This window comes from Ranitomeya imitator, chromosome 3, assembly GCF_032444005.1.
Source record: "Ranitomeya imitator isolate aRanImi1 chromosome 3, aRanImi1.pri, whole genome shotgun sequence".
Lineage (NCBI taxonomy): Eukaryota > Metazoa > Chordata > Amphibia > Anura > Dendrobatidae > Ranitomeya > Ranitomeya imitator.
In genome coordinates this window covers 757,680,041-757,699,961 of record NC_091284.1, presented here as the reverse complement: position 1 = coordinate 757,699,961, position 19,921 = coordinate 757,680,041, and the positions used below count along the sequence as shown (strand labels likewise).

At 44.9% G+C, this 19,921-nt stretch overlaps 1 protein-coding gene across 2 annotated transcripts in view; it reads right to left on the bottom strand.

The window, feature by feature from the left end:
- The window catches only part of LOC138671087 (NEDD4-binding protein 2-like 2), a 29,993-nt gene extending 11,079 nt beyond the window's left edge, over positions 1–18,914 (bottom strand). The window contains exons 1-3 of one of the 2 annotated variants that reach the window (XM_069758992.1): positions 18,775–18,914; positions 8,822–10,155; positions 2,177–2,301 (exon numbers count right to left, since the gene is read on the bottom strand). In XM_069758992.1, coding sequence (XP_069615093.1) covers positions 2,177–2,301; positions 8,822–10,155 — 1,459 coding nt within the window. In that variant the 5' untranslated portion in view covers positions 18,775–18,914. Of the gene's footprint in view, positions 1–2,176; positions 2,302–8,821; positions 10,156–18,774 lie in introns of those variants that run through there. The other variant, XM_069758993.1, reaches the window with a different exon arrangement.
- Between the last annotated feature and the right edge of the window lie 1,007 nt (positions 18,915–19,921).

The window sequence follows — 19,921 nt, the reverse complement described above, 5'->3', positions numbered from 1 at the left end:
GCAGTACAAATAATTTCAATCTTACAGGAGAACAGATCGTTCACAGACTTTTCACATTACAGCAATATACGGTGGATATGATGTGAAACATTTTCTCTCTCTAAAGCATAGAGTGCCAGAAAAGGGGTAGTATCGAGACAGAAAAAAATCTCAGTGGAGCACTTTAGGCACTGAGATTTCCAGGAAGAATAATATATTGATATTATATTAATAATATATTCTCCTCTGGACTACTGCAACTCTTCTGATCGGTGTCCCTCTTTCCAAACTTTCTCCTCTCCAATCCATCTTGAATGCGGCAGCCAGGGTCATATTTCTGTCCAGCCGCTTCACCGATGCCTCCATCTTGTGCCAGTCATTACACTGGCTACCCATTTGCTACAGGGTCCAGTATAAACTCCTCTCTCTCACCCACAAAGCTCTCCACAGTTCTGCACCGCCTTATATCTCCTCTCTCATCTCCGTCTATCTCCCTACACGTGCCCTCCGTTCTACAAATGACCTAAGACTAACATCCCCCGTAATCCGAACCTCGCATTTCCGTCTCCAAGACTTCTCTCGTGTTGCGCCAGCTCTCTGGAATGCACTTCCCCAGACAGACTGATACCTAGCCCCGACCTATTCAAGCGCGCTTTAAAAACCCATCTTTTCAAACAAGCCAACCACATCAACTACTCAGTAAACTAACTTTGCCCTGTTCCCTCCTTCCAAATATTATCTGCATGTAAATCTGCACCCCACTATTCATCTGTCTCCACCCCCTCCATGCACACGATAACTGCACTTGATACTTGACTATTGCACTTAAGCACATGGGCTGATGACCGGATCTTGCAGCTTTATATGAAAATCCCTATTTATTATAATTGCCAGACCTGAAATAACAAGCACTTTTCACCTATTGTGTCCCCCCCATTTCCTTGTAGATTGTAAGCTTGTGAGCAGGGACCTCACCCCTAATGTCACTGTTTAAATTGTCTTAACTTGTACTGAATTTATTGTCTGTACACGTCCCCGCTTAATTGTAAAGTGCTGCGGAATATGTTGGTGCTATATAAATAAAAATTATATTAATGTTCCTCAGCAGCTCCTTTTGCCAGAGTCTTAGAACAGACCCAAATTCTTCAGTGTAGCTGTAAGATTCTCAGCCAAAACAAAAAAAATCCACAAAAGAGTAAACAAGAAAACATGATAATTAGGTTTGCTTTACACATCATTAATAAATTAATATTCCTTTATTTGAATATTGATGGGGCATTCTTAGAATAGTCCATCGATATTCGGGAGATACAAGAGAGGAGGAACTCCTCATCACCTTCCCCAATCAGCTGATGAAGGGGCCACAGAGCTCCTGACCACTGCAGCCTCCTCTGCTCCGCTTACCTGCATGCTCTCTGCTTACTAGCGGATGTGCTGGGTCATTTTGTGTCGTCCTCTTCCAGGATTAGACATCAATATTCCAAATCCCTTTCCTATAGCATTTGGTGCCATAGTCAATTTTGCACCAGACGCCAAAGAAAGTACTACATGTGGGACTTCACTTTGTACTGAGCAGACATGGATGGGAAAATGATCACCTAGTTATGGATAGAACGTGCTGGCAAAATAGTTGCAAAAATAAAACCGCAAAATGGGGCTACTTAGCGTTTTTGGCCATGGTACAGGTCATATTGTCAAAGATAATCGTACTGCAGCATTGTGAACAGCACGTCACTAGTGATGAGCGAGCGAGTATACTCGTTGCTCGGATTTTCCTGAGCACGCTCGGGTGACCTCCGAGTATTTGTTAGTGCTCGGAGATTTAGTTTTCATCATAGCAGCTGAATGATTTACAGCTACTAGCCAGGCTGAGTAGATGTGGGGGTTGCCTGGTAGCTTGGGAATCCTCACATGTAAACAAGCAGGCTAATAGCTGTAAATCATTCAGCTGCCACGATGAAAACTAAATCTCAAATACTCGGAGGACACCCGAGCAACGAGTATACTCGCTCATCACTACACGTCACTAAAAATCCAACTCTCCAGTTACATAGTAGGCAATGTTCACCAGAGCAGTGCCCAACATCAGCCTTCATCTTCTGCCGGTTGATAGCACGCCTCTACAGGACAGTAGATGACTGCTCTAAACAATGACTAAAGCGTTCCTCGGCGTCTAGCCCTAGTATAGGTCACGTACCTCTGTTTTGATTCCAGCAATGGGCATCCCCGAGCAATTTAACGTGGTATGTGTATCCATTTTCCTGGCAGAAGTAATCGTCAGTACTGAGGACAATACCGTCAGGAGACTGGTGGAGCAGAGTACTGTGAAATTGGAGACAATAACAGCTGGATCACGCTGAAGCCTCAACAATACAAGGTGTAACAAAGGAAATAAAGCGGCTTTGTATATCATCGCTACATAATCTGAATATAACAAACCCCTCACCAACATTTGAGCTCAATAACTGGACATATAGACCGGGAGAACATCAGAAATCATGCTCTAGCAATCGCCATCTTTGTCAAAACTTTCCTTGCACCACATAGCAATCGGGAGAGAGGCGTCCACTAGGCGTTGTGCTGCAGAGAAGCATCCGGTGTAGTCCCTGCTCCTCCTGACAGCTTGTAACAGCCTACACACACCAGATCCCGGGTCCGTACATGGAGTTCAGAGAGGTGGGCTGGGCAGATGCAGAAAAGAGACCTTTCCGGCTCTCTGGCCGCACTGTTGTCCTGCCCAGCGCTCTGCATATAGTAGGTACAGGGTTTGATACGAGATTCAGGTAATGTCAGGACTAATACATTTTAAAGTTCAGGATCCATCAAATTTCTGGTCAACACTTGTAGTTAGAAGACAGTGGAGATCCGAATGACAGCGGAAACACCACGGCACTCACGTAGAGGTTTTCCCACAAACAAAGTTAATTTTTAATCAACATTTTAAACCAATAGATCTTTGAATAATAATAAGTTGCACAATTGGATGTGTTTGAATGAAGATTTTGGCAACTCCCCATAAAACCTCTGTCATTTCATTGGGGGACACAGGAACCATGGGTGTATGCTGCTGCCACTAGGAGGCTGGCACTAGGCAAACAAAAACTTGGCTCCTTCCCAGCAGTGTAGACCCATTGACTGGCACAAAGTTACTCCGTTTTAGCTTGGGCTACTTTCACACTTCCGTCTTTTCTCCTCCGTCGCAATCCGTCGTTATGGGCAAAAAATGGATCCTGCAAATGTGCTTGCAGGATGCGTTTTTTGCCCATACACTTGTATTAGCGACGGATGGGCACACGTCGCATCCATTGTGCGACGGATCCGTCGTGTTTTGGTGGACGCGACGCACAAAAAAAAAGTACAATGTAACATTTTTTGTGCAACGTGTCCGCCATTTTCGACCGCGAATGCGCGACCGAAACTCCGCCCCCTCCTCCCCGGACTGCAGAATGGGCAGCGGATGCGTTGAAAAACTGCATCCGCTCCCCACATCTTGCAGTTATTTCACAACGTCTGTCGATACGTCGGCCCGACGCATTGCGACGGCCCCGTACCGACGCAAGTGTAAAAGTAGCCTTAGTGCCAGTAGGTGGCAGACTAGGGCCTGGTCCCAGTCCTGTTCCTACCTTAGGTTTTTTTTCTTTTTTAATTAATGGATTTCCTTTTTTCTTTCAGATACGGCTTGTGAGGGCAAAATAGTTGTGTCATGCAGCCATCCCACTTGGAGATCGAGAGCACAGTGTGGAGTTGGTTCACTACTGTATCATCTATGGTCTACATAGGCAGAACGTGTTTGGGGCTCCCCGGTGGACGGTCTTTGTCACCATTCTCCTGCCCGCTCGCCCTCAACAGGTAGGGAAGACGAATCCGTTACCTTCTAGCCGCCCGACAGACAGCATTCGGGAAGTCTGATGACCGTCTTCCATTAGCAATCTATGAAGAAGGATTCAGGATCTTCAGGACAGGGGCAGACCATTCCAGGCTAATGCAGTGGCAGTAAAGGGGGGCTTCAAATAAAAATAATAAAAAAAAAAAAAAAAAAAAAAGTACTAGCTTTTTCTTCACTTACATTTTTTTCCCTGGATTTCATCTATTCACCAATTGGGAACTGCCTCAGATCCGTTCCGCCAATCTGGTCCCACCCTGATCATCTGTTGCCTCCGCGACACCCTAATTCTCTGTGGCAGCCCAGCTTAAAAACGTAACCCCCTAGCTTTGGCCTTCTTCAGTGGTCACGACATGGCAGCCATGACAATCACACTCGCCGCCTATATCGTGTCCCTCAACCCACCTATATCAGCCTATCATGGTATTTAAAAACACGGGAACTCTGCACACGATTTGGCGCCATCTGTTCTCCTATCTTCTAGTCGCCATTGCAACCTCAGTGGTTCCCATGAACTCCACAGCTCACAGCTCACCGCTTGAATGCATATTGTCAGCCTCCTAGTGGCAACAGCATGTCCCTCAATGAAGAGATAGAGAAAAACATGTTCCTGTGTGGAGATAATTTTATAAATGTGCCCCTGCTGTGTACTGTGTAATGGATGTGTCTGACTGTACAGGAACATGGTCTGATCATATCACATCTCCTGGACAGGGGAGGACAAGAGAGTATACAGACATTACAGCAGAGGATCGCACAACATTTATAGGACTCTCAGCACAGGAAAAAAAAAATTATTTTTTTTTTAATTAAAACACATCCAGTAACTTATTATTATTCCAAGCTCTATTACCGTAATTAAAATGTACTTTGTTGAAAGAAAACATTTAAAAGGGAATCTGTCACCACATTTGATCTATCTAAACAATTAATCTGGGCATACAGGTTATAGACTGCTGAAATAAAGTCCTGTGTTTCTCATATCAGATGTCTTGTTGCTGAGAAATCATCTTTTATCACTTTATATACCGAAATTTTCGCTTTATAAGACACACCTGATTATAAGACGCACCCCCAAATTTGGTGAAGAAAAAGAGAAAAAAATATTTTTTATGTTAATTGGGGGTCTGTCTTATAATGCCAGTGTCCATCTTACAAATCATATGTCCCTCATCCTAGTATGTATATAACCCGCATCCTTGTGCTGGCACATGGCCCGACCCGTGCTGCTGGCAGGCACATGCCCCCCCTGGTCACTATATACCCCCCTGTGCTGCTGGCAGGCACATGCCCTCCTGGGTCACTATATGCCCCCCTGGGTCACTATATGCCCCCCTGTGTTGCTGGCAGGCCAATCCCCCCCCCTGGTCACTATATGCCCCTCTGTGCTGCAGGCAGGCACATCCCCCCCCGGTCACCTCTGGGGGGGGGGGGGAGTTCAGGCACATGCAATATTCCCTGCTCCCCTGACAACCAACTTGCGCAGCTTCACTGCGCACTGAGGTGATGGACAGCGGGTGCAGTGAATATTACATGAGGCTAATAAGCGGGAGCACATGACCTTCCCCTGTCTCAGCAGCCTGCAGCCAGCCCACCCCAGCCCCCTGGCGACTCCAGAGCCGCCCCCCTCCCCCCCCCCCCCCCCCTCTGCAGCACAGCACACAGATTCGGATTATAAGACACACCCCACTTTGCCCCAAAATTTGGGGGAACAAAAGTGCATCTAATAATCCAAAAAATACGGTAAATGACCTCTTCCAGGCTCTGGTGAGGATGCTAGTGTAACAATATTACAGCCCTGTCTGCCTGTGAGATGGAAGCGGAGAGGAGCCTGCAGATGTGTCAGGTATAATCACACACAGCTCTGCAGTGAGATCAGGAGAGCAGAGAGCGGCCATGATACGGCACACTGGTAACTCTCACTTCATGTAAAACAAGCTCTGGAGGCAGAGTTATCATCTTGTCAGCATCTTTCCCAGAGCCTGGAAGACGTCATTTATATAAAGTGATAAAAAAATTATTTCTCAGCAACAAGACATCTGATATTAGACACACACATAGGCCTTTTTTTCAGCAGCCTACAACCTGTATGGCCAAATTAATAGTTTAAATGGTCAAAGGTGGTGACAGATTCCCTTTAAATACGTACCTAAAAATGTATTGATAGGTCAACATGTGGAAATAGAAAGGACGACCAACGTTTTGGTCTGTCCTAGACCTTGACCGTGGACATATGTCCTATGATTCATAGAAGATATAGAGGCTGACTCATAGTCCGGGAGGCAGGCTTAGAGAGTTAACCACCATGCTAAGGTATTACTTCTAATTAGCATATTAGTCTATGTTTCCAAGTTGCGTTTTTGCTGTGTTTTTTACTGCAGTCAAAACCTTCTCTAATGGCAGTAGAGAGGCTGCCTACAAAAAGCAGGTCTTGCTGCGCTTTTATCATCAGGTATATTTGTCTCTTGTGCATGTTGAAAACGTTTAGTGCATAAAAGAAACCATGACACAATTTCCTTAGGTTTTTGAACCAAAAAAAAATGCAGAAAAACCCGATACCTGCATTTTTGCACGTACTCATTGTTTTCTATTGGTGAAAAAATACTGCAAAAACACAGAGAGAAGTGACATGCTGCAGTTTGCAAAAAAGCAGCAATTTTCCAATTCATCCAGGAGAAAAAAACAAATGTGTGTGCATGAGATTTCTGAAATCTCAGCTTTTGCTGGAACTGCAAAATGCAGCTTAAATTTTGAATTAAAAAACACAGCAAAAACATAGAAACAAGTAGATTTAAATTTTTTTAAGATTTCGTTTTTCCCTACGCATCTTAAGAGTTCTAACTTTATTTTTCCATGGCCATATAAGAGCTTGTTTTTTGAGGGACAAGTTTTTATTTTGAATGACACCATTCCTGTTATCATTAGATGGACTGTAAAATGGAAAAAAAAAAAAAAAAACACATCAAGTGCAATAAATTTCAGGATAAAGCAAAAACAATTCCGTCTGTTTTTTGTTCCTACGTTATTTATTGTGCTGTAAAAAATGACCTTACTACCTGATTCTCCACGTCAGCACAATTATGGCTATACAATTTTTTTTGCTTTGTTCTATTTTCCAAGACCTGTAACGGTTTCATTTTTGCATCGATGTAGCTATGCGAAAGGCTTGTTTTTTGCATAGTGAGCCGACATTTTATTTATACTATTTTAGGTTGGATGCAATGTTTTGATCACTTTGCATACATTCTCTGCAGTGGCGGCAGATTTTCTTTTTACGGCTTTTACTGATCAGGTTAATTAGTTTTATATTTTGATATTTCGACATTTACGGACACAGCAATACCATATATAGTGCTGAGCATAAATGAGTGCACCCCAACAGATTTGTCACATAACCTTTAGTTTCCTCTCTAAATTAACATTTTCTATGGGATACCATACTGCAAAATACTACCACAAATGTGGGCTATTGATTGCAAACACGATTCATTATTTTGCCCCCCCCCCAAAAAAAGAAGTAATTTTCTTAGTGAATTTATTCAAGACCATTCTAACTACTTCAACCACAAGCAAGTCTAATTATTCATTGAACAGGTGTCTAGCAGAGAGCTGATTATAAAAGGGTGTTACTTAGGAGAACCTCTTCCCATTTGATGCTGTCAGCAATGGCACCACATGGGAGAGAAATGTCACAAGACTTGAGAAGGAAAATTATTTCTTTACATAAGAAAGGAGAAGGCTACGGGAAGATCAGCAAAGCTTTACTTGTCAAAATACTGCAAACAAAAGTGATACAAAAATGTAAAAAAGATGGAAATACAACCATCTCACAGAGACGTCCACGCCGGCCACAAAAGTGAACATCTAAAAAGAGGCATCTTCTAATGAGAAAGGTTGAAGAAAATTGACATGCAAGCTCACTGCAGTTAGCTAAAGTAGAAAGCCAAAACGGGGTGTTTCCTGTGACACAATACGGTGTACACTGCAAAGGAATGGTATGCACAGGTGTCATCCACGAAGGACGCCTCTCCTAAAGTCCATGCACACAAAAACACCTACAACTTGCTAGGGCCCATGCTGAAAAATATGAAGACTACTGGGACTCCATTCTCTGGCGTGAGGAGACCAAGATAAATGTTTTTGGAACTGATGGTTTCAAAACTGTACGCAAAAGTAAGGAGTACAAATAAAAATGCATGGCGCCTACAGTGCAACATGGTGATCGCAGTGTCCGTATGTGGCGCTGCATGAGTGCTGAAACTCAGTCTCGTCAACATTTTGGAAAAGGTTTGTGTTCAGCGAGATAGTGATTAAACTCGTACTTTTCAAAAGGGGTGTACTCGTTTATGCTGAGCTCTGTATGTTTATTTTTAAAAGGGGAAAGAGGGGTTATTTCAAACATTTTATTTTTATTTATTTTTTAGTCACCTTACGGGACCTGAACCTACGATCATCTGATCACATGCTATATATTGCAATACCAGCAGTATATAGTGAAAAATCATAATCTCCTATGAGCACCGGCCATAAGCTTTTCTCCACGTAAGCATAATCATGACAGTCAATGGGGCCTTCAACTGGTGGAACATTGGGCGCGTGGAACGGCATACTGTCTGGACCTTATGCATTAAATGCCATTTTCCGAAATTGACAGCAGTCATTAAGGGGTTAAGATTGTGGAGGTGTAACCAGTTAAACCCCTAGCAATTAGAAACATATTGCCTATCATGTGATTAGATAAGTTGTTATTGTGGGCCCGGTAACTGTGGCATCCCATCATGTGTATAGATAATAAATTGCTATGGTGGGCCTGGTGGCTGTCCCATCCAGGAAGGTCATGAATGCAGAAGTAGCCCCCACGTGTGTGGGTATTTCTATAAAAGGTTAAAAAAAAATTAAAAGGACACCTTTTCACGGTTTCAATATTCACCTACAGATCATGGTCTTGATGATACTAACCGAGCCAGCGTACTTTTACCCGAGCCAGGAACTCCTCTTAACAGCACCATTCTTCTTTTACCGCCATCTCTGAATCTGCCAAGATGCTGTTCATGCGACAAATTACCCGTATGCGGTAATATGCGATCACACAACTGTCCATCTTCCGGTCTACAATGATCATTCTGCTGAGGATCTTGCCATGTCCTATAAGTTGTGCTTTGTGAAAATGGTTTGATTTCAGGCATCCGCAGAGAGGTGAAGCGGCTTTCAGGAGGTGCAGTCGTCCCAAGCCAAGGCGGAGGTTCATTTCTAGTAATGTAACTAAAATTTGAAGTAGGTGGTGGGGGTAGTGTGTTACTTGGCCTTTGAAAAGTTACTGGATAATTAAATCGTGGTGGGGGTGGGCCATAAGGAAGTATGAATGTAGGAGGATGGCTCCCATCAAACATTGGCGGTCCCCTTGGAGGCGGTACCGCATAGCTTACAAGTGATGAGATTGCTGGACGATATGGAGCTTGACCAAAACAAGAAAACGGATTATTATTAGGAGGTAGTGGAGGTCTTTCAAGTTGTGGTCTTGATTCTTCTCTAGCAGGGTGGGTAAGAGATAGAAAATTTGAAGGTGCGCTGGGTAAAGGCCCGAATGGCAGTGAGGTAGGCACTTGGCCATGGTTGGGAGGGTATATAGCTGGTATCTTGTCAGGGTAAGGACTTGACAGGGTATGTTGCTTACCATCCACTTCAGTGCAGGTGGCCCTCTTATCTTGGTCATTAGCCACGGTTTCAAGCTCATCTAACTCTTTATAAAACTGCCGCAGCTCATAGTCCATGCCATCTTTGCCTTTCGATTGACTGGCCAATTTACCCAGCTCCACAGTGTCAATTCTGAAAGAAGAAGCAGCATTTCCATTTCTTGGCTCTTCAGGTAGAGGTTTCACTTGAGGCGATGGTTTACAAAGTGGTCCGATAAATGAAGTGCTGGTTTCTGAAAACGACACATCAGAGTTATAGTCTGGTTTCTCATCTTTAGGAAGTAGAAATGAATGCTGGTTGGTTTTATTGCAATTTTGCTCACTTGGATCCACTTGACCCGAGTGATAACTTTGTGTGTCCGACTCACATTTTACATGTATACCACCTCCAACTCCTTCACTTTCACATCTGTTTGACTGATGGAATCTTTCTTCAGTGACGGTGGAGAATCTCCATTTCTGGGACTTTGCTTCATGTTCCTTGCACAGATCAGTATCTCTCCTCTCCCATGAGGAGGAGTCTGAACGGGACTTTTTCAAGCAAGGTTCAATGGATGAATCAGGTATGTGGTGTGATAAGGTCTTTTCAGCATGAGGCATCTAAAAGGGATGAATATGCACACAATCGTAATTAATAAGAACGATCCATATCTCAGGAACATTATCAAAAATATTCATGTTTCTGTAGCTGCATCTCTAACCCACAGAGGGGAGTCTACACGTGGCAATATAAACCTAATATAAAGTCTACACCAGGGGTGTCAAACTGCATTCCTCGAGGGCTGCAAACAGGTCATGTTTTCAGGATTTCCTTGTACTACACAGGTGATAATTTAATCACCAACTCATTATTTGCGTAGGTGACTAAATTATCACCTGTGCAGTAAAAGGAAATCCTGAAAACATGACCTGTTTGCAGCCCTCGAGGAATGCAGTTTGACACCCCTGGTCTACACGTACCACAGAGATGCAAATCTGAGCAGGCAATTTCTTTTACACATTGACAAACTTAGGTTTAATGCATGAAAATTATATTAATCGGCAAGAGCATGTTCAGATTCTGATCACCATAAAAGTCTCCTAGTCACACAAGATCGAACATGACAGATTAATCCCGAGAAGCTCATATTCTGACTCTAACCAGGTCAATGCTGCTTTCTTTACTTTCCCCATACAGATACACAGTTGGTGTCTTCCAAATCACCAGTTAAGGTGCGTCTTGTTGTGGCCATTGGCAGAATGGGCATTTCCTAGTAGTATCAAGAAGGGACAAGTAGGGACCCAGAAAATGGGATTGGAATGAAAAGAGGGGAGTGCCATGTGCTTCCTTTTCACTCTTTTGTCAAAGTAAGTAGGATTCAAGGGGTAACGTTTCTCCTTGCGGAGAGTGACATCTCAAGCCCGATGTGCCAAGGGGAGCAGACAAACTACAATGCTACTCTGGGAAACAAGCAAATTGTCTCTTCAGAGAGGAAGAGGACTGGAATGCTAGTGCCACCTAGAAGAAGTAGCAACCCTAAAAGTCAATATCTACTCTCTAGTGATGAGCGAGTGTACTCGCTGCTTGGATTTTCCAGAGCACGCTCGTGTGGTCTCCGAGTATTTGTTAGTGTTCGGAGATTTAGTTTTCCTTGCCGCAGCTGCATGATTTGCAGCTACTAGACAGCTTGAGTACATGTGGGGATTCCCTAGCAACCAGGCAACCCCCACATGTACTCCGGCTGAGTAGCAGTTGTAAATAATGCAGCTGCATCAACAAAAACTAAATCTCAGAGCAGTCACAAATACTTGGGAAAAACCCGAGCAACAAGTACACTCACTCATCACTACTACTCTCGAACAAACCAGATGTCGCACTTTGCACTGACGAGGGGCAGTTCCCAAACACAGCATCTACAAATTTAGCAAGTGCTCCAACAACCGCTTTCCGTCACAGTACAAGCCTGTAGGGTATGTGCCCACGATCAGGAATAGCAGTGTTTTGGGAGCAGTGCACTTGGGCTATGTTCAAAACACTGCGTTGAACAGTACAAGTACAGTGGAAGGGATTTATAGAAATCCCATGCCCACTGTACTTCTATTTGACGCGGTGTAAACTAACCCACGGTGCGGGTTTACAAGACGCAGCATGTCAATTTCTGTTGCAGAGACCTGCGTGATTAGAACACAGCGAAGTTACGCTGTGTCCAAAGCGCTGCTACTTCCTGATTGTGGGAATACACCCTTAAAAGGAGGGTTTTTTTTCAGTATTATTATTATTATTTATTTTTATAGCGCCATTTATTCCATGGCGCTTTACATGTGAGGAGGGGTATACATAATAAAAACAAGTACAGTAATCTTAAACAATACAAGTCATAACTGGTACAGGAGGAGAGAGGACCCTGCCCGCGAAGCCTCACAATCTACAAGGGATGGGTGAGAATACAGTATTAAAATGTTAATCATTTTATTTATTTATTTTTGTAGAGATCCCTATGTAAAAATAGGGATTAAACAGTTACTTGCTAAAACTCTGGGGAATTCAGGAGGGAGGTTAGTTGTATTTTTGGAACACATCTAACAGAAAGTGAATACGGTAATTAAATAGCAAGGAATGAACAGGCAGACATTTTTAATTCCTGCGCACATCATTTTGTCAAAACTCCCATAGAGACACTGACATAAATGGTGACAGCTCATGATAACAGTCTTTACTCTGTTCGCATCTCATGTATGCCCTCTGTTCAGGGTTACCCCATGAACTCCCCAAACACATGATAATGTGACTATACCTTCGGGTAATTACACTTTCCTATACCTTCAGATGTTTTTAAGACTGAATACATGCAACAAATACGACTGTAAACCAATTCCATACACATGATTGATCATAGAGAAATAAAACATAGTAGTGCCTGTACTTTATAGCGGAGAGGTCGCATCTAGGCACAAGTAGGGCGTCACCGGCTGACTTCAGTCTGGGATGTTCCTGAGGATGTCAGTTAAACAGTCGGTCATCCGTGAGCCACCAGCGTGTAACTGTTATGCCCGTGCCACACAGCTCCTTGTGCCACATGATGCCAGCCATAACTCAGGAAACACCAATCTGAAAGCTTTTTTTCTATGAATTTACCAGTTCAATAAAAGTCAATAATTAAAAGTGTCCAATGTTTAGAGGAAAATGAGAAGGCCTGGACACTGAGACCCCTACTAATAAAACGGATTTTACATATCCATCATTAACCCCTTTACCCCCAAGGGTGGTTTGCACGTTAATGACCAGGCCAATTTTTACAATTCTGACCACTGTCCCTTTATGAGGTTATAACTCCGAAACGCTTCAACGGATCCTGGTGATTCTGACATTGTTTTCTCGTGACATATTGTACTTCATGATAGTGGTAAAATTTCTTTGATAGTACCTGCGTTTATTTGTGAAAAAAACGGAAATTTGGCGAAAATTTTGAAAATTTTGCAATTTTCAAACTTTGAATTTTTATGCAATTAAATCACAGAGATATGTCACACAAAATACTTAATAAGTAACATTTCCCACATGTCTCCTTTACATCAGCATAATTTTGGAACCAATTTTTTTTTTTGTTAGGGAGTTATAAGGGTTAAAAGTTGACCAGCAATTTCTCATTTTTACAACACCATTTTTTTTTAGGGACCACGTCTCATTTGAAGTCATTTTGAGGGGTCTATATGATAGAAAATGCCCAAGTGTGACACCATTCTAAAAACTGCACCCCTCAAGGTGCTCAAAACCACATTCAAGAAGTTTATTAACCCTTCAGGTGTTTAATAGGAATTTTTGGAATGTTTAAATAAAAATGAACATTTAACTTTTTTACACAAAAAATTTACTTCAGCTCCAATTTGTTTTATTTTACCAAGGGTAACAGGAGAAATTGGACCCAAAAAGTTGTTGTCCAATTTGTCCTGAGTACGCTGATACCCCATATGTGGCAGTAAACCACTGTTTGGGCGCATGGGAGAGCTCGGAAGGGAAGGAGCGCTATTTGACTTTTCAATGCAAAATTGACAGGAATTGAGATGGGACGCCATGTTGCGTTTGGAGAGCCACTGATGTGCCTAAACATTGAAACCCCCCACAAGTGACACCATTTTGGAAAGTAGACCCCCTAAGGAACTTATCTGGATGTGTGGTGAGCACTTTGACCCACCAAGTGCTTCACAGAAGTTTATAATGCAGAACCGTAAAAATAAAAAATCATATTTTTTCACAAAAATTATATTTTTGCCCCCAATTTTTTATTTTTCCAAGGGTAAGAGAAGAAATTGGACCTCAAAAGTTGTTGTCCAATTTGTCCTGAGTACGCTGATACCCGATATGTGGGGGGGAACCACCGTTTGGGCGCATGGGAGGGCTCGGAAGGGAAGGAGCATCATTTGGAATGCAGACTTAGATGGATTGGTCTGCAGGCGTCACATTGCGTTTGCAGAGCCCCTAATGTACCTAAACAGTAGAAACCCCCCACAAGTGACCCCATATTGGAAACTAGACCCCTCAATGAACTTATCTAGATGTGTTGGGAGAACTTTGAACCCCCAAGTGTTTCACTACAGTTTATAACGCAGAGCCGTGAAAATAAAAAATCTTTTTGTTTTCCCACAAAAATTATTTTTTAGCCCCCAGTTTTGTATTTTCCCAAGGGTAACAGGAGAAATTGGTCCACAAAAGTTGTTGTCCAATTTGTCCTGAGTACGCTGATACCCCATATGTTGGGGTAAACCCCTGTTTGGGCACACAGGAGAGCTCGGAAGGGAAGGAGCACTGTTTTACTTTTTCAACGCAGAATTGGCTGGCATTGAGATCGGACGCCATGTCGTGTTTGGAGAGCCCCTGATGTGTCTAAACAGTGGAAACCCCCCAATTATAACTGAAACCCTAATCTAAACACACCCCTAACCCTAATTCCAACGGTAACCGTAACCGCACCTCTAACCCTGACACACCCCTAACCCTAATCCCAACCCTATTCCCAACTGTAAATGTAATCTAAACCCTAACCCTAACTTTAGCCCCAACCCTAACTGTAGCCCCAACCCTAACCCTAACCCTAACCATAGCCCTAGCCCTAACCCTAACCATAGCCCTAGCCCTAACCCTAGCCCTAACCCTAGCCCTAGCCCTAACCCTAGCCCTAACCCTAGCCCTAATGGGAAAATGGAAATAAATACATTTTTTTTTATTTTTCCCTAACTAAGGGGGTGATGAAGGGGGGTTTGATTTACTTTTATAGCGAGTTTTTTAGCGGATTTTTATGATTGGCAGCCGTCACACAGTGAAAGACCCTTTTTATTGCAAAAAATATTTTTTGCAATACCACATTTTGAGAGCTATAATTTTTCCATATTTTGGTCCACAGAGTCATGTGAGGTCTTGTTTTTTGCGGGACGAGTTGACGTTTTTATTGAAAACATTTTTGGGCACGTGACATTTTTTTATCGCTTTTTATTCCGATTTTTGTGAGGAAGAATGACCAAAAGCCAGCTATTCATGAATTTCTATTGGGGGAGGCGTTTATACCGTTCCGCGTTTGGTAAAATTGATAAATCAGTTTTATTCTTCGGGTCAGTACGATTACAGCGATACCTCATTTTTTTATGGTTTGGTGCTTTTATACGATAAAAACTATTTTACAGAAAAAATAATTATTTTTGCATCGCTTTATTCTCAGGACTATAACTTTTTTATTTTTTTGCTGATGATGCTGTATGGCGGCTCTTTTTTTGCGGGACAATATGACGCTTTCAGCGGTACCATGGTTATTTATATCTGTCCTTTTGATCGCGTGTTATTCCACTTTTTGTTCGGCGGTATGATAATAAAGCGTTGTTTTTTGCCTCGTTTTTTTTTTTTTTTTCTTACGGTGTTTACTGAAGGGGTTAACTAGTGGGACAGTTTTATAGGTCGGGTCGTTACGGACGCGGCGATACTAAATATGTGTACTTTTATTGGTTTTTTTTTTTTTATTTAGATGAAGAAATGTATTTATGGGAATAATATTTTTTTTTTTTTTTCATTATTTTGGAATATTTTTTTTTATTTTTTTTACACATTTGGAAAATTTTTTTTTTACTTTTTTACTTTGTCCCAGGGGGGGACATCACAGATCAGTGATCTGACAGTTTGCACAGCACTCTGTCAGATCACTGATCTGACATGCAGCGCTGCAGCCTTCACAGTGCCTGCTCTAAGCAGGCTCTGTGAAGCCACCTCCCTCCCTGCAGGACCCGGATCCGCGGCCATCTTGGATCCGGGGCTCGAGCAGGGAGGGAGGTGAGGAGACCCTCGCAGCAACGCGATCACATCGCGTTGCTGCGGGGGGCTCAGGGAAGCCCGCAGGGAGCCCCCTCCCTGCGCGGTGCTTCCCTGCACCGCCGGCACATCGCGATCATCTTTGATCGCGGTGTGCCAGGGGTTAATGTGCCGGGGGCGGTCCGTGACCGCTCCTGGCACATAGTGCCGGATGTCAGCTGCGATAAGCAGCTGACACCCGGCCGCGATCGGCCGCGCTCCCCCCGTGAGCGCGGCCGATCGGCTATGACGTACTATCCCGTCCAGGGTCAGATAAGCCCAGGGCACCTCGACGGGATAGTACGTCTAAGGTCACAGAGGGGTTAATAACCCACATGTGGGCCGCAATGTCCGAACTAGCACAGGGTCTCCTAAACCGAGCCTGATTACCTCATTACACGTCCATGTAGAAGTTGATGAGTTTTGGACAGGAGACCCACAGCTGGTCTGGACATCGCGTTTTGTGGCACTGTTACTGGATATCCCAGGGCTAGGGGCTCCTTCCTCATCCTTAAAGCTAGGAGCACCCTAGCTTTCCCTGCTCCCCTAATTACTTCTGATGGTAAAGAGGCCGGGGCCACGTGCCTTGCTGAGCTCCTAAATCAGCCGTATCTGTACCATCCCCCACCCAGGGAAGTTGTAGTGTAAAAGAATACACAAACCAGACTAACAAGAGTAGATGTAAAGGGATAAATGAAAATACCAATCATGCAAATATGCACTCACAAACAACAGAGTGAGACAACAGGAAGTAAAAGGAAGAAAAAAACAAATAGGAGATGATGAGGATATGCACATAGACAAATCACCAAGCAGCAGTCTTCTGAACAGAGTTGTTTGGAGACTCCTAAAACAACCAACATCTCCAACTCCAGAACCAGGCTGTATAAAACTAAACACTGGCTGCACCATCCATCTCCTCCATGCCAGTGAGAACGTGGGACCTTTCAGTGCTACTCACATTTCTATCTAATAAATACTAGCATTTCCCATGAGGAATAACAGAAGAACAGCACAATACAGTTAGAACAATTCTGGATCAAGTTTTTTCATTTTACTGTAAGGCTATGTTCACACGTTGCGTCCTGTCCCTGCGGGTTCTCCCGCAGCGGATTTGATAAATCTGCAGGGCAAACCCGCTGCGGTTATCCCTGCGGGTTCCGCTGCAGGATTTTACCCCGACTATTGATGCTGCATATGCAGCATCAATAGTAATGTTAAAAATAATAAAATCATGATATACTCACCCTCTGACGTCCCGATCTCCTCGATGCGGTAAAATCACTGCTCTGTGTATAAGGCAGCTGTAACCGCGCCCCGGCCCTGAGTGACAGCCGGGTCTCATGCCAATCCTGCTGTCAGTCAGTGTCGGGGGAGCAGTTACAGCCACTACAGAGCAGTGACTGAACCCGCGCCACCCCTGTGGCTGAAACCGGAACTCTGCTGGGGGAATAAAGTTAATTTCCTTCCATCAGCGGGGATCTAAGGCTAAGTTCACATTTGCTTATGTGTCCGCAGCGCATCTTCATGCCAAAACGCATGCAAAAGCATGTTTACGTCCGCGCATCATCTTGCCCATGACACAAACAAAACCGCTGCGTATGCATGTGTTTAAATGCGTTTTGGCATGCGTTTGCATTTTTTATGTGCATGGTGGAGGCAGTGACATTTTGCGTACCAATGAGTTCCCATAGACAGTAATGCGTTTTTTGGATGCAATTGTCCACATGCAGACGATTGCGCAATATTTGACACCTCAAAAAATACAACATGTTTAGCACTGCAAAACGACGCATGCGTACGCATCCGCAAGCATGTCCTTGCGTACACCATATTAAAGATATGTACGCATGTGGATTGTACGCTGCGCACACAGATGCAAATGTGAATCCGGCCTAAGTGCGTGTGCCAGGGAGCTTCAGAGTAACCCCATATCTGCAGGTTAATATGTCACCTGTGAGGTGACAGGTTCCCTTTAAGATCGCCCTCTTCTGACAACATGCTGCAATTTGTCTCCGCCCCTGCGGTCGCCCAGCTCCCCCGTCTCCGCCCCTGCGGTCGCCCAGCTCCCCCGTATCCGCCCCTGCGGTCGCCCAGATCCCCCGTATCCGCCCCTGCGGTCGCCCAGCTTCCCCGTATCCGCCCCTGCGGTCGCCCAGCTTCCCCGTATCCGTCCCTGCGGTCGCCCAGCTTCCCCGTCTCCGCCCCTGCGGTCGCCCAGCTCCCCCGTCTCCGTCCCTGCGGTCGCCCAGCTCCCCCGTCTCCGTCCCTGCGGTCGCCCAGCTCCCCCGTCTCCGTCCCTGCGGTCGCCCAGCTTCCCCGTATCCGTCCCTGCGGTCGCCCAGCTTCCCCGTATCCGTCCCTGCGGTCGCCCAGCTTCCCCGTCTCCGCCCCTGCGGTCGCCCAGCTTCCCCAGTCTCCGTCCCTGCGGTCGCCCAGCTTCCCAGTCTCCGTCCCTGCGGTCGCCCAGCTTCCCCGTATCCGTCCCTGCGGTCGCCCAGCTTCCCCGTATCCGTCCCTGCGGTCGCCCAGCTTCCCAGTCTCCGTCCCTGCGGTCGCCCAGCTTCCCAGTCTCCGTCCCTGCGGTCGCCCAGCTCCCCCGTATCCGTCCCTGCGGTCGCCCAGCTTCCCCGTATCCGTCCCTGCGGTCGCCCAGCTTCCCCGTATCCGTCCCTGCGGTCGCCCAGCTTCCCCGTCTCCATCGCCCTATAATCCGTCCCAGAGACCATGAACAACACTGGGAGAAGCACCGTGACGGCCACAGAGGATGATGGTCACGAACAGCTTGGCTCAGGGGCTGTCAGTCAGCCATATTACTTCTACATAGATACATGAAGAAATGGCGCCACACAGTCGTCTGTAATGCCCGGAGCGCGGTATGGCCGCTGTCGCACTATACACGCCATTACCTCAGGGGAAGAGTCCAGGAAAAGGCCCCGGAGCGGCCGCGACAACCATACACAAGGCCCGGCACATAACACTCCATACACGGCCGTCGCGGGGTGACGTCATCACATAGGGACGTGTGGGATGCCGGGAAATGTAGTCCTGCAGTGTGGCGGCACCTGCTATACGGGATGGAGGAGCGGTGAGCTGCCGTCATTATCAGAAGCTTGTGTTACTTGTGTCCCGCACCTGCGCAGTCCTGAGCTGTTTTCTAGCTTTCTTTTGTACCAGTTTTGTATATGTGTTCTAGTGGCATGTGATTAGTGATATTCGTGTACTGCACAGATTGTTGCAATGAATAGATGAGATTAAACGCTCCCAGGCTTCTTGGTATTAAAGTATATGGACACAAATATTTTTATTGAAAAATAAGATGTTTTGATTTTTTTTTAATTTAACCTCTTTGTGACCAGGTAAAATAACCCTAGCCCTGATGTGTTGCCAAGTTACAGCGCTTGTCTGCTCCCACATGTGAGTGCCAGCCTGGCACCCTCCATTCTCCAGGCCCGAGTGACCTGTGACATCGCGTACAGCCATGTGCCCAGAGTATAAGGACAGATGTCGGATTTATGGCCCTGTGTGACTAGAACCATTAATAAAGGGCCGCCATGGAGATATGTCACAGCCCTACTCTACCTCTATATGCCTCTGATTTCATACTGTGACATAAAATCATTGCACCAGTACACACAGAGGTATTCTCGGAAACAGGGATGGGCAATTAATGTTCCCAAGGGGCCACATAGAAGACTGTCAGTGTTGTGGAGGGCCGACCCAACCAGCTGAACTTAATTCTAAACATTAATATTGTTTCATATAATTTTTTAGCACTTAATCTTGAGCAGAACCGACTATAGTGACTTTCTCCCACTGTTGATACATGCAGAGCTGCCACCAGGAATTTCAAGGCCGCATACTGGCAACATTTTCAGGCGACCTTGAGACTCCACCCAGGCTCCACCTCAGGTCCACTTCCACCCCTCTAAACTTCCACAGTCCCACCGCACACTTAGAAAAACTCTACTTGTGCACCCCGTCCTCACCAATCAACCATTAACAGTTCCCATCGAACACCAGTTCACATACATTGCCAGCAGCTTTTGTTTTGGC